Raw genomic sequence first — 14,793 nt, 5'->3', positions numbered from 1 at the left:
GCTTTAGGAATGCATTTCTAATGATCAAATTGAATTTGAGAGTCAGTCGTAAAAATATAAGCAAGATGCAGGGCTCACAATTCTTTGTCATGTAAACAAGGCTCGTGCCTTGTTTTTGTTTACAAAAGTGAAATACAGCAGTAAAAATCTTTTTCAAGCTAATTCATTATATTAAGCATAAATAAACAATTCCTTACGTTTTACACATTCATTTTAGGTCTAAAACTGGAATTGTCCCATCAACATTCAAAATGTAAACAAAAGCTTTGTTTACATAGCAAAGAATGGTAAGCTCCGTAACTCGCTTATAACTCAATGAATGACACTCAAATTATGGCTGCCTATTAAAGATGCCTTACTGAAGCATTGTAAACATCAAAAAAGGAAAAATAATTTTTAACCAAAATCGTGATCATTTTACCCAGAGGAACCCTGTGAATAAAGTGCAAGCCAGATTGGACCAATAGTGAGAAAATATGCCATGTCCAGTGATGTTGGATAGATAGATGATTATTTCAGGTCATCTCGAAGAGTGACCCCTAATTATAGAATTTACCAGTGACCTAGATTTTGGATATTCAGTGTGACATCTACCTGACAGTGACCTAGATATTCACATTGATATTTACGTAATTACCATGGCAGTGACCCAGCATTCAGAGTTTCATTTACCTGAGAGTAACCTAGATTTTAGTGTGACATTTAACTGAGTTGACCTACTTATCCAGTGTGACATTTACCTGACATTGATCTAGATATCCAATATGATAATGACCTGACAGGAAGTTTTTCTATATACTGTGGATTCCTTATTTTACGCTAGTACTTAATTATCGCGATTTAATTGTTTTCAATCAAATTGTGAGAATATAAAATTGCAAACGCTGAATTTTAATAATAATTCAAAATAGTTATTACCTGTCCGAAAAATTAAAGCCCGATCTTTAAATTACCGAGATGTGCTTCTCGTGATATTATGGGAATATCAATTCCTAGCGTATAATTAGGAATTTACAGTATTCAGAATGACATAAAACTGAGATTGACATGGATATTCACGTTAACATTTTCTTAACAATGACCTAGATATTCCGATTTACATTTTCCTGAAGGTATCATTGATATTTACACTGCCATTTGCCTGAAGTGACCTAGATATTCAGTGTGACATTAATCTGACAGTGACCTTGATATTCAGAGTAGCATTCACCTGAAGTGATCTAGATATCTAGTGTGACATTTGCCTGAAGTGATCTAGATATTCAACTTGACAGTGACCTGGCTACTAAGTGTGACATTCACCTGAACTGACCTTGATATTAAGAGTACATTGCATATGATATTTACCTGGCTATGACCTATATATTCAGTGTGATCAATGTGGTATTTACATGGCTATGACCTATATATTCATTGTGATAAATGTGATATTTACCTGGCTATGACCTATATATTCAGTGTGATCAATGTGGTATTTACCTGGCTATGACCTATATATTCATTGTGATAAATGTGGTATTTACCTGGCTATGACATATATATTTTCAGTGTGATCAATGTGGTATTTACCTGGCTATGACCTATATATTCAGTGTGATCAATGTGGTATTTACCTGGCTGTGACTTTGATAGTCAGGGGATCCGTGCTTCGGCCATACATTGTAGGGGGAGCATCAACAGTTACTTCAAACCGCGGCAACACTGAGAACATATGCAACACAATGTACGGATCATACATCAAACAAACAGGAAACTTCACTCCAAGTTTATTCTTTATCATCTCACATTTGTTATCAAAAAAGATTAATGAACAAAGTCACATTATCAAAATATCTTTACTTCTGATTCATGTTTAATCAATACAGCTGTATATCATGTGTAGCTGTATTAATAATCAATGAATATTATTACATATTATGTACATATACAACACCTACTGCGCTTTACCTGAAATTAACATGAAGATTTTTGCAAGTGAAATTCTTACGAGGAACAACATTGGTTGTGCTCAACAAAATCCTTTTTCACTACCATTACCGAACACTCACCAAATTTGTCCACAGTAATGGTTACATCAGCATTCACAATCTATAAAAGAAATCAACATTTAATTAGACCTAACGAGTATGTTAAGAGGCAAAATTCATTTATCTTTCAATGATTGTCAAATTAAAAGACTTTGATGAGTGAAATGTCTCTGATTAATCAAACAAGAGAGACTTTACATAAAACAGAATAATGTGACTCAATCACAGTTTCTTCTTCTTTGATGTTTATTAACATTTCCGATGTTGATACAAGATAGATAACTCTTACAACCTCTGATCCACTGTGTTTCTGCTCTGCATAGATTTTCCAGTAGCCTAGTGCTGGGTCATCAGACAGAAGAAATTCTGCTTTGGCCACACCTAAATAATGACACAAAGATATGTAAAAAGAGAATAAAGTGAAAATCAACGGTATTGGAAAACTATTTTTCTCCGGGCTGGTTGAACTTTAACAGGGCTGACAACTTATACTAGCTGTCAGCCCTGAATGTCCAGCTAGTTTGTTGACGAGTTTAAAACACTGCATATACCAGTACACTGTACAAACCTGACACTGGCTGTAAATTCCTCCACATGTCCACTCTGTTCCCAATAGGATCCTGCAATTACCAAAACCCATTTAATCCATTATATCCAAATTCAACTCCAGCACATATATAATCAAAGTACTGAAGTACTGACGGGAGTTGATTTTATCGATTATTATTTATCTTAAAATCAACGATAGGTTATTTTGCTTGGCAAGTAGTATATAATCTGTATTTGAATTACGCACATTTTTATAATATGAATTCTCGGACTTTTCCAACAAGAATTTTGAGAAAACCTCTTATGAATCATGTTGTGTAATATTTAAAAATCGAATTGATTTCATCAAATTATGTATTGGTATTCAAAATATTTCAAATATTATATGGATCCAACCAATAATGAACTCTAGTCTCGTTCAATCAGATGCTTGGCTGTCTCCGACAAGTAAGAGATAACAGGTCACGTGATAGCTTGACGATGTTGACTCTCTGCTTGTCGGAGATGTACTAGACAGCCAATGGTTGAACGAGACTACATTGAACTCTGGCGTAGGAATACATATGACTGCAAAAAACTTCTAAATTGTTTGTACTATTTAAAATCTGACTATTTCCAAGGTATTTATAAATAAGTTTCCTTTTTAAAAACATAGGTAATCACAGATTACAAAGCTCACCGAGACGAGACATCACCCTTATGAGACTTCATCTTTATGAGACCACCTTTATCATATTAAATGAAAATCATACTTTATGATCTTGGATATTCATCGATTCTGTTTTGATACAATATCGTATATCATCTGTTAAAAAATTGTATGATAATCATATGTTCATATGTTAATCAATACAATAATATAAAATTAATTATTGCATCCTATCATATCTACAACATATATCATATAATACAATACCATAATAAACAATGATGAGATAAAATATTGTAACATATGAGATGACAGTGTATTGTGTTATATGTCATTGTATTTGAGCACATAATACAATATCATAATATATAAAACAATATAGTATTATATTACAATATCATATTACATCATAACATTGAAACATATGATATTATATTGTATAATATAGTATTAGATTGTATGATACTGTATCTTTTTTGATACATAATATGATTTTGTATCATATGATACAATATTATGTGATAAAGTAAAATATTATATATATAACACAATATTATATTATACATATTGTATCATATGATACAATAATATATTTTACAATATCATACAAAACAATTTCATGTGATGTGATAATATATCATATTATAAACCAATATCATATTATACAATATCGTATGATACGATATTATATATATATATATAACAGTATCATATTATACAATTTCATGTCATATAATTCTATATTACAGAAATTAATATCATATTATATAATATCGTATGATACAATATTATAGAATATACAATATTGTATCATAGGATACAATGTTATATTTTGCAATATCTTATGTAAAAGTATCATGTGATAAATAATAAATTAATAATACAATATAATATTATACAATATTGTATTATGATAATATACAATACTATACATAACGATATCATGATACAATATCATAACATAAATCGTCAAAAAAATTGATACAATTTCATATCGTATCATGTAACTTTTTATAATATTACATTATGATATTATATTGCATCATATTAAACATTATTGTTTCGTACCATACAATACTATATCATAGTATTCATGTTGTTTCATTTATCAACAAACACATCTATCTATCGAGCAGGTTTGAGTGAGGAGATTTCTTTAGCATCCTTGATAATGGAGATCAGGCTCTGCATCTAAAGCAACCTCTGCATTTCATTTCTAATATAGTTAAATCAACTATGCAAGCAATCATCTATAAAAATGTGACATGTTCCAAAAATACAAATCTCATCCAGCATCCGAAACCTATGGCTCAGATTCAGCATTCAAGCTTGTCAGGTGCATCAGTATACATAAGACGCATCTCCATGCAAGTTTGGTGAAGTTCAGACCAGTAATAACTAAGATATCATCATCAGAGGACACTAGCAATTAAAACCTTAACCTGCTCCAGCATCCGCAACCTTTGGCTCAGATTCAACATCCATGCCTGGCAGGTGCATCTGTATCATAAGACACACCATCCATTCAAGTTTGGTGAAGTAAGGACCTGTAATAATTAATATATAAATGTTTAGCATCCTTGATAATGGAGATCAAGCTCTGCATCTGAAGCTTCCTCTGTGATTCATTCATTTTACAGTTTAATCAACTATGCAAGTTTGAAATAGTACTATTATCTATTAAACATGTGACCTGTTCCAAAAAACCATATCGAGCATCTGAAACCTATGGCTCAGACTCAGCACTCAAGCCTGTCAGGTGAATCAGTATCATAAGATGCACCATCCATGGAAGTCTGGTGAAGTTAGGACAAGTAATAACTAAGATATTATCATCAGAGGGCACCTGCAACAAAAACTTTAACCTGGTCCAAAAACCTTAACCTCCTCCAGCATCCGATACCTATGGCTCAGATTCAGCATTCAAGCCTGTCTGGTGCATCAGTATCATAAGACGCACCATCCATGGAAGTCTGGTGAAGTTAGTATAAGTTGTAACTAAGATATAATCATCAGAGGGCACCTGCAACAAAAACTTTAACCTGGTCCAAAAACATTAACCTCCTCCAGCATCCGATACCTATGGTTCAGATTCAGCACCCAAGCCTGTCTGGTGCATCAGTATCATAAGACACACCATTAATGCAAGTTTGGTGAAGTACGGACCTGTAGTAACTTAGATATTGCTATCAAAGGGCACCTGCAACAAAAACTTTAACCTGGTCCAAAAACCTTAACCTCCTCCAGCATCCGATACCTATGGCTCAGATTCAGCACCCAAGCCTGTCTGGTGCATCAGTATCATAAGACACACCATTAATGCAAGTTTGGTGAAGTACGGACCTGTAGTAACTTAGATATTGCTATCAAAGGGCACCTGCAACAGAAACTTTAACCTGCTCTAAAAACCTTAACCTCCTCCAGCATCCGAAACCTATAGCTCAGATTCAGCACTCAAGCCTGTCTGGTGCATCAGTATCATAAGACACACCATCCATGCAAGTTTGGAGAAGTACGGACCTGTAGTAACTTAGATATTGCTATCAAAGGGCACCTGCAACAAAAACTATAACCTGGTCCAAAAACCTTAACCTCCACCAGCATCCGATACCTATGGCTCAGATTCAGCACCCAAGCCTGTCTGGTGCATCAGTATCATAACACACACCATCCATGCAAGTTTGGTGAAGTACGGACCTGCAGTAACTTAGGTATTGCTATCAAAGGGAACGTGCAACAAAAACTTTAACTTGCTCTTAAAACCATAACCTCCTCCAGCATCCGAAACCTATGGCTCAGATTCAGCATCCAAGCCTGTCTGGTGCATCAGTATCATAAGACTCACCATCCATGCAAGTTTGGTGAAGCACGGACCTGTAGTAACTTAGATATTGCTATCAAAGGGCACCTGCAACAAAAACTTTAACCTGGTCCAAAAACCTTAACCTCCTCCAGCATCCGAAACCTATAGCTCAGATTCAGCACTCAAGCCTGTCTAATGCATCAGTATCATAAGACATACCATCCATGCAAGTTTGGTGAAGTACGGACCTGCAGTAACTTAGATATTGCTATCAAAGGGCACCTGCAACAAAAACTATAACCTTGTCCAACAACCTAACCTCCTCCAGCATCTAAAATTTAGGACTCAGATTCAGCATCCAAGTCTTTCAAGTCCATAAATAGGTCCAGATGCATCATCCATGCAAGTTTGGTGAAGATAGGATAAGTAATAGCTTAGATACAGGACCTGCAACAAAAACTTTAACCAGGTCCGGACGCCGACGCCAAGGGTATAGCATAATCTCCCCCTGACTTCGTCTCGGTGAGCTAAAAATGCTTCAGCGTACATTACATCAAATTTATCAATTATGTTCAAGAACTAAGTCTTATCAGCAGTGATGATTTGTGCTTAGGTCCAAACACTGTTTCAGTTTCGGTTTGCCAGAGTAACTGCATAGGAGAGTTGATTGAAATCAACTCCCAAAAACAAAACAAATATACATGAAAAATACATTTCCTTGATTTTAAATTTCACAACAGAATCTATTTGCAGTCCCATCAAAACCAATGGTAGTTTAAATTATAGACAAGTAAAAACATTGTTATCAGTATACATACCTTGATATAAAGAGATATATTCTCATTCACTGGCATCAGTTCTTTGTCAAGAGCCAACACACGAATCAAAACTACAAAAATATAAATAAAGGAAAATTGAGAAAAAAAATGGGCACCTTTAAAGATAGATATTTGTCATTTACTAACTAGATGTTTACATATCAGTTAGTGTACTAAAATAAAAATTGGTATTTTTTTTTTGAAACTTTTTGTGAAGATTGTTTGAAGAAGTAAAAATTTTTTTTTAATAACCATCACCACTTTCTAAACAGTTTTTGTGCTCACAGTTAAATCTTTCTGTCACTGTAAACATTGTTATTATTAAAAAGTTGTCTAAAAATTTCCTCCATGCAAATATGTTTATATAGTACAGAATATTTTCTGTTTTTATGTTTACTTGTATGTTTGCATGTTTCTTAACAGCAACAATATAACCAAAGTTCTACCACTTGTCTACTTTTATAAAATGTATTTCATCTATGAGTAATATACTTTCAGGCTTCCAATTTAACAAGGTCGAATGGTCAACAAACTACCCATCAGATCAGCTGCTTTAAACTTTTAAATATTCTATTTTTTGTCATAATCTAATATTAAGTACATGTATAGAAAAAATCTAAATATTTTGAACATTTTCATTCATCTTCATACAAAACTCTTCATCTAAAGGAAATAAATATAGCCTAATAATGACCATGCATGACCATCTAGCCATCTTAAATAAATGTAGCACAGGTAGAGTAGCTGATACCTTTCTGGTTTTTCTTGTACATCTTTTTGTCGGTCTGTATGGTAAGGAATCCTGGTAACCCCTTAACGGGAACCAGTGTTGAATTTTTTATCTGTATGCTTGACTGGGAATAGTTCAGGTTCATGGACAATTTAAAATTAAGTGACACATCTGCAGGCACCTGGAATCAAGAAAATAGAGTAAAACCCTGTATGAAATGACAAAATATGTATTTTAAGCACTAATATGATTTAGAATCTAATTGAACTTATAATGTAAATTAATTTTCAAGAGGAAACAGCAGTTTTTAATTTAATGAAACAAGTTTGATTTCGATTTTTTTCATTTAAATGTAATCAAATTGGCTCAGACAATAACCTTCTAACAGGAAGGTCAAAAAAAGGGGGCAATGGTTTTTTTCCTTGTTTGATAAATGCATCGTTGTTCATTCTATATACATGCACTCAGTTTGTTTTATAGATGTCCAGGGGTTAAAAAGTTTTAAAAGTAACAATGCATATTCACTGCATATGGCCTATATTTCACACCTTATTAAGGGCATGGGCAGTTCTAGAGGTTGGGGTCAGGAGAACCTCCCCCCCTCCCCCCCCCTTTCTGAAAATTCAAACTCACAAGTAAAGTTACCAAATATAAGCCTTGGATATGAATTTTAACATTTTTAAACTATGAACTGCTTTCTTAGGAAGTTTGTGTTTTTGAAAGTAAAAATAAACAAGAGGCCAATGGGCCTTATCGATCACCTGAGTAACTGCAGTGTGGCTTTTGCAGTGTATATTCATGTACATTATAATTACAGGGCTAATGAAATCATTTTAAATAATCCGTGGTTGTTTAATCCTACAAACTTTCTAAATTCTATAAAAAATTATTAAAAAATTGTAGCATAACAAACAGTGACATAATTGAACGATCATTAGTACAAAAAATATAATCAATTGAAATTACACAACCCTATTCTATATAATATTTAAAACCCTACCATAACACCAGGGCTGCATTTTTCAAAAGAACTTATGACTTACGACCAAATGAATGAATGTTTATTAATCACAAACTAATCAATGTTTTATTGTAATATCGTTAAAATATAATTATGGAAATCAAAATAGTTGTAAAAAAATGGTTTGATATAAATTTTGTTCATTAAGACTGTTCCACGAGACTAAAATATTTATGACTTTGTCATAAGTTCTTTTGTAAAACGCAGCCCAGAACCCTGACCCAGGGGCCATGAAATTCATAACTTTGGAAGAGTCTCTCTTCTTCATCATAACTATATACTTAATTCATCTGCATAATACCCAGGAGCAGAGGAGAAGTTTTTTTTAAGATTGACTGCATTCATTTCGAGCCCCACCCTAACACCAGAACCCCTGACCTAGGGGCCATCAAATTCACAATTTCAGAAGAGGCATTATTCCTCATTATAACTATGTACTTAGTTCACTGCCAAAATACCAAAGAGAAGAGGAAAAGATTTTCAAAGAAATAATGTACTTTCAATATATATTCAACAGACTCTGCCCTAGCACCAAAAAACCTGACCCAGGGGCTATGAATTTCAAAATTTTGGTAGAGGGCTCAATGCTTATTACAATCATTCCAACAGTTTGACTGCCTGATGCTCAGGGGTAAATAAGGAGATTTTTAAAGATTGCATTAATTTTTATGGTTTTAGCCCCATCCCTCAGGCCCCGGGGGGGGCAGGGGCCATGAATTTCACAATTTATACTTCTGTTCACCCATAGATGCTTTATGCCTAAATTGGTTGCAATTGGTTCAGCAATTCCAGAGAAGAAGCTTAAAATGTTAACACTTGAGTTTACTCAGGTGATCGACCTAAAAGAGAGATATCCACAGACCTGGTAAAAACTTTTTATTTCTGACAAAAAAAAAGAGGTTTTTATTCACATCACAACTTTTTCCTGTTATTTCCAAATCAGGCTTATGCAAAATATTTGCTAATATGAGAAACTTTTCTCAGAGGTTGGAGGACCCTTAAAACATTACATGTAAAGGAGAGGGCAATGTTAACTGTCCTTGTTCAGAGAGTTTGATATCATCGTTTTGACATTACAGTACGTCATCGAAATGCCTACAGGTAAATAAATCCTTTTGGTATACATCCACTGACTTGTATATGAGATGGTCCTAGGCAATATAAGCCATGTCCTTGGCATCCCCAGCATTTTTTTTTAGCAAAATTAATATTTATTAAAAAAAAAACCCAAATACCTCATTGGGTTAAAATAGGTTTCAGGTACGTGATAAACAATATGAGATGCAGGAAAAGAAGGGATAGAATATTGATAAGGCAATTATTGTTTGCTGGTATACTAATGAAAAACATTGTAAAAAGGAGTCGGGCGCATGTACGCTATTGTTATTCTTTAAGCTTAATTGATACCAAGGATAAAATGAAGGAAGCGTTGATCATCAAATGCCCTCAGAAACCTGAGCAGCGATGGATAGGTTCCTATAGAGATGTCATTTATATCAATAATAATGATACTTACTGGTATATCCAGTTTAATGGAATCTGTAAGAAAATACAACTATTACAGTAGTATCATCCATATCAAATTAATAATTCCTGACTATGACTGTTTATAACATACCTCATGTGTATATAATCAATACATACAGAATCTAACATATATATTTTACAATAGGATCCATGTTCTAGCAATTATTTAACCTTCTAAGTTGTAACAAAAGATACTGGTACGTGTCATATCATATTTTGTATATATGACACTGTACATGAAAACAAAGGTTTTTGTAAAACTTGATTGCCTAGGAGAATTAACCCCAGAATCTTAATGCATAATATATCATTGATCTCCATGATACTACTGAGCATGATTCAAAGTCAGATTTTGATAAAAAAAAAAAAAAAGAAAAAAAGAAGAAGTATAATTCTTTTGATTTCAATTTATATCTTACAACACATGAATAACAAATAATCTTCAGAATGTCATAATGACAAAATTTTGGACTATGTGTGTATGCTGTATCATGCAGATTTTGCCCACAATTAAAGTTCTTAAAGAGAGCTTAGAAATTAAAGTCATATGATCATATTGAAAATAATTGTGTAATTGGCTATTAAACTAGAGACTTTATAATGTAGAAATGATGTCATTAAGATCCTTATATTTCAGAGCAATGAATTGGTATTTTTGACAGTTTTCGACTAGGAAACATCTAGTGTGCATGCTTGCTCAAGTATCATTGTTTACTATGATCTTTATAATTATATAAACAAAAGCATATGTAAAAATGATTCTTGATCAGACATATGTTATACATTTCTAAGGTATGATTCAGAAGCATAAATGACAATTTTTCAATTTGTTTTCAAAATTGCGAGAATTATTGGTTCATGTTAGTGACGTCATAAATGAACAGCTATTGGACAATAATGACTAGCCTAACATGAAAATTATTGTGATAGACATTTTCTGTTCAAAGAAGATAATGAGATTCTAATATGATAATTTTTAAAAAATTGGTTAAAAAAAAGGGGGGGGAAGGGGGGTTGCAGATATTTGACCTTATCAAATGTATAGTCCAGTAGCAAGCAGAGGATCAGACAACCTTAAATAACTGATAGAAAAATTCACTGAAATAGTCCTGTGTTAAAACAGCTTGAAAATAAAATGAAAAACACTAGTCAAAAACTGTTCTGCTTTAATGAAACACCTTCTCCAAAACTGCTCATTTAAATCATTTTCAGGCATTTTTAGTACACGAATATGTGACGAATTTCGATTAACCAGCATGTTATCAAATGTGGTAGGCCTTTTAAATTATAGATTCATGACACCTCTTACATCCCTAACATAGCACCTTCCCTGTACAACAGTGTAAAGGACTGTGAACATGTATACTGCTTCTAAGGGTCCACATGTCATGGGCATCTTACCTTTAGCTTGTACGACTCCTGTAAATGTCCTTGCCATTAATCCACTCGTACTCTTGGAACTCATCTCTAGCGTAACATCAGCCGGTTCATTCAAGTAGTTCACCACAGTCACTGGATAGTTGTCTCCCTTGAAAGCATTCTCAGGAGCAATCAGCAGGTACCTACTACAGAGGAGAAAACCCAAAACAAGTACCAGTTATAATGTATGCTGTAGAATATACATTAATTTTATTTACCACCAATAAGTCAATGGATTAATTTGCATTCCTTTTCAATATGGCTTACTAAATATCATTAACAAAAAATTTTAATTCTAAAAAAGCGTTTGCAAACTTCCACAATATATTTAATATGATATCATTAGACAAGCATTTACAAACAATCTAGCTGGCAAACACATAATTATATATACAGCAGGTGTTAGAGTGTAACCATTTTCCAGATTCAATTTCCAGTTTTTGTTTTAATTGTATAAACATGCTTGTATCAGAAAAAAATTTGCAATTTCCCCAAAGTTTAACATCAGGAGAATGTAGTTTCAGTTATATTGACTGATGAAGTGAGTTTTAAAAATACACATGTATTATGAATGAAAATGTTGTATTACCTGACACAAGAGTACCCAAATGTTTAAAATCTATAAATCATTACGTTAGATTAAAGCATGGGTATTTCTAAAAAGTGCATTTTCCTTAATTTTCTTAGAACTTGTAGAAGACACAATTTTTTTTTAATGGGAAACTGTGTTCGCTGCCATTACCCACACTGATATTTACGTCATAGCTTTATCATAGGCAATATCACATAACATATATTCATTTTCTTGTGGGCAACAGCTGCAGACACATTCTCTTGTTCGAAAAACTATGAGTTACATGTGCCATTTTTCATCATTTTGCTCTTCATACATTTTAAGAATATAACACCTGTTGAAGTCATTATTCCTGTTCATAAACAAAACAAAAGTGAATAACTAAGTACATTATACAAACACTTGTTCGAGATGCAATATGTGTATTTTTATGAGTTTTAAACAATTTTTTATCTCGTCGATAATTAAGGCACATGTTTAAAGAAAATGTATCTTAATATTAGGTTCACAAAGGATAATTTGTTTTTTAACACATTTATGGTAAAATTTGATTTAGTCTTTCAGTCCATTAATATAAAAAAAAAAAGCTCCTATGACTTAATTTGTATTCCATAACTTTTTAACACAAATTTCAAAAAGGTACAGAACCAATGGCTGCAGTGTTGGTGCCAACAATTCAGACAGCCACAACATTATTGAATTCTAATCTAATCAAATTTCAGTTCAAATTTAATTAGGGAAAAAATTGTCTTTGGCATTTAATACAACTTGGAAATTCTACTGTCAAATATTATGGTAGTACCAGAGTAATATGTTGCATTTGATTCGTGTACTGCAGGATTTTTTTCACCTTTAAGAAGCAATACTGCCTCTTAATTAAGCCCACACAATCTGAAACTGGAAATATGATAAAAACTAAGACCCCCTACCTGGCAGTGGTTGGGAGAGCCAGCATCAGAATCATCCATATTCTGGTCATTTTTTTCTGTCAGACACACCTGTGCAGGTAAAACATACAGGTATATTACCTAGATAAAAATGATGCTTTCTTAGATACTACAGCTGTCTACCTGTCTGGCCATAGGTACTTTTATATATATATATATAAAATCAATCATAAAGTTACCTACTTTGGTCTGCTTGAAAGATGTATAAATTATATATCCCCCCCAATCATTTTATTATCCATGTTATGAAAAAATAAATTAAAATAATGAATTTCAGTGAAGATAAAATATTCTTTGTTTCAAATAGCTTGATTAAAAAGATACCAAAATTTTATTTTATTTCATCATGTTTATGTAAAGAAATAGGAAACTGTATTTTTATATCACATGCATTTTGTAATTTTCAACTTTCAAATTTAGTAAAAGCTTAATTCACCATTTTATTCATTTTCCATTTTGGGAAAACGTTTTATTTCATCAATGTTTAACAACTTGATTAAATATCTGGTGTGTTAACATTGCAGTTAACTTATCCAACCAGAACAAAACTGAAGACCTAAGTCACGCACAAATCTAAAAATACGACTCATATGTTTCATTTGACTGAGTTCTGAGATATGTTTTGTCAGGGAACACTTTGTGAATACCATTTGTGCTTTGTCATAGATTCCATGGTCTCTTCATCACTTCTAAATTCATTGTATTGACACTGGTAGTAAGGTGAAACTGGGTACCCTTATCATGTTAATGATAGGACAACCTGTTTCTCTCTGTGTGCAAGGGGATTCCATTATAACTCTATATAATTATAAACTGTGGACTTTTTTGTGAAGTAATAAAAATTGTATTGACACTTAAGGTGAAACTGGGTACTCTTATCATGTTAATGCTGGGACACCCTGTCTTTCTGTGTATGCAAGGGGATTCTATAATAACTATAATTATAAACTGTGGACTTTTTTGTGAAGTAACAAAATTAACATTTTACCTCTTACAGTCATAAAACCTTAATTCTTTTCTTTGTTCATGCACTACAGTAGAAAGTTTCTCACCAAACAGAAATATACTGCATATGGCTAAAATCTTTGGCATCAGATATATAGTGTGTGCATCATATAAAAGATATAACATATGTATACTAGTCAAATTAAGCAATTTAGAACAGAATAGAGGGTCAAAGCAACTGTACCCCCTTCTTGGGCTAAATCTAAATTATGTATAACATAACCCACTCTTACAGTTGTTGATCCAAATTCTGTGCCAATGCTTTCTCTTGTTTGTTACAGAGAGGTTCTAGAGAAGTAACAAATGTGAAACTTTTACAAGGATGACAGACAACCAACAAATTTTGATCAGAAAAGTTCACTTGATGGAACCTCTGGCCCACTTGGGTGTGCTAAAATGTTAGAAAATGACAATTCAAATCAAGAAAACAATGAGATATCTTGTGGAACAAATTGTGTAGCAAGATAGACTATTTTGTCTTTTGTTTGCTACGTACGCTATAAAGAAATTCTACACATATAACTACTGTGGAATCATCATTGTTCGTGGGGGACCAATGTTAGTGGTTTTCGTGGGTAACCCTTGCCAACGAATTTACATCCCCACGATCGTGTATACAAGCATTTGTTTAATATTTTATATTACAATTATCCCGACTACACTACCAACAAAATTACATCCCAACGAACCAGGAAAATTTTGGCTATCCACGAACATAAAATGA

At 32.9% G+C, this 14,793-nt stretch overlaps 1 protein-coding gene across 3 annotated transcripts in view; it reads right to left on the bottom strand.

Moving 5' to 3' along the window:
- LOC128186530 (alpha-2-macroglobulin-P-like) overlaps positions 1–14,793 on the bottom strand; it is a 147,427-nt gene that overhangs the window by 124,231 nt on the left and 8,403 nt on the right. Inside the window, exons 2-10 of one of the 3 annotated variants that reach the window (XM_052856326.1) lie at positions 13,047–13,115; positions 11,526–11,689; positions 10,114–10,136; positions 7,598–7,757; positions 6,847–6,917; positions 2,596–2,647; positions 2,320–2,408; positions 2,049–2,088; positions 1,614–1,701 (exon numbers count right to left, since the gene is read on the bottom strand). In XM_052856326.1, the coding sequence (XP_052712286.1) occupies positions 1,614–1,701; positions 2,049–2,088; positions 2,320–2,408; positions 2,596–2,647; positions 6,847–6,917; positions 7,598–7,757; positions 10,114–10,136; positions 11,526–11,689; positions 13,047–13,096 (737 nt within the window). In that variant the 5' untranslated portion in view covers positions 13,097–13,115. Of the gene's footprint in view, positions 1–1,613; positions 1,702–2,048; positions 2,089–2,319; positions 2,409–2,595; positions 2,648–6,846; positions 6,918–7,597; positions 7,758–10,113; positions 10,137–11,525; positions 11,690–13,046; positions 13,118–14,793 lie in introns of all 3 variants that reach the window. The other 2 variants (XM_052856329.1, XM_052856327.1) reach the window with 2 other exon arrangements.

This window comes from Crassostrea angulata, chromosome 6 (assembly GCF_025612915.1).
Source record: "Crassostrea angulata isolate pt1a10 chromosome 6, ASM2561291v2, whole genome shotgun sequence".
NCBI lineage: Eukaryota > Metazoa > Mollusca > Bivalvia > Ostreida > Ostreidae > Magallana > Magallana angulata.
Note: the sequence above shows the minus strand (reverse complement) of the source record. Positions and strands in the feature narration are given on the sequence as shown.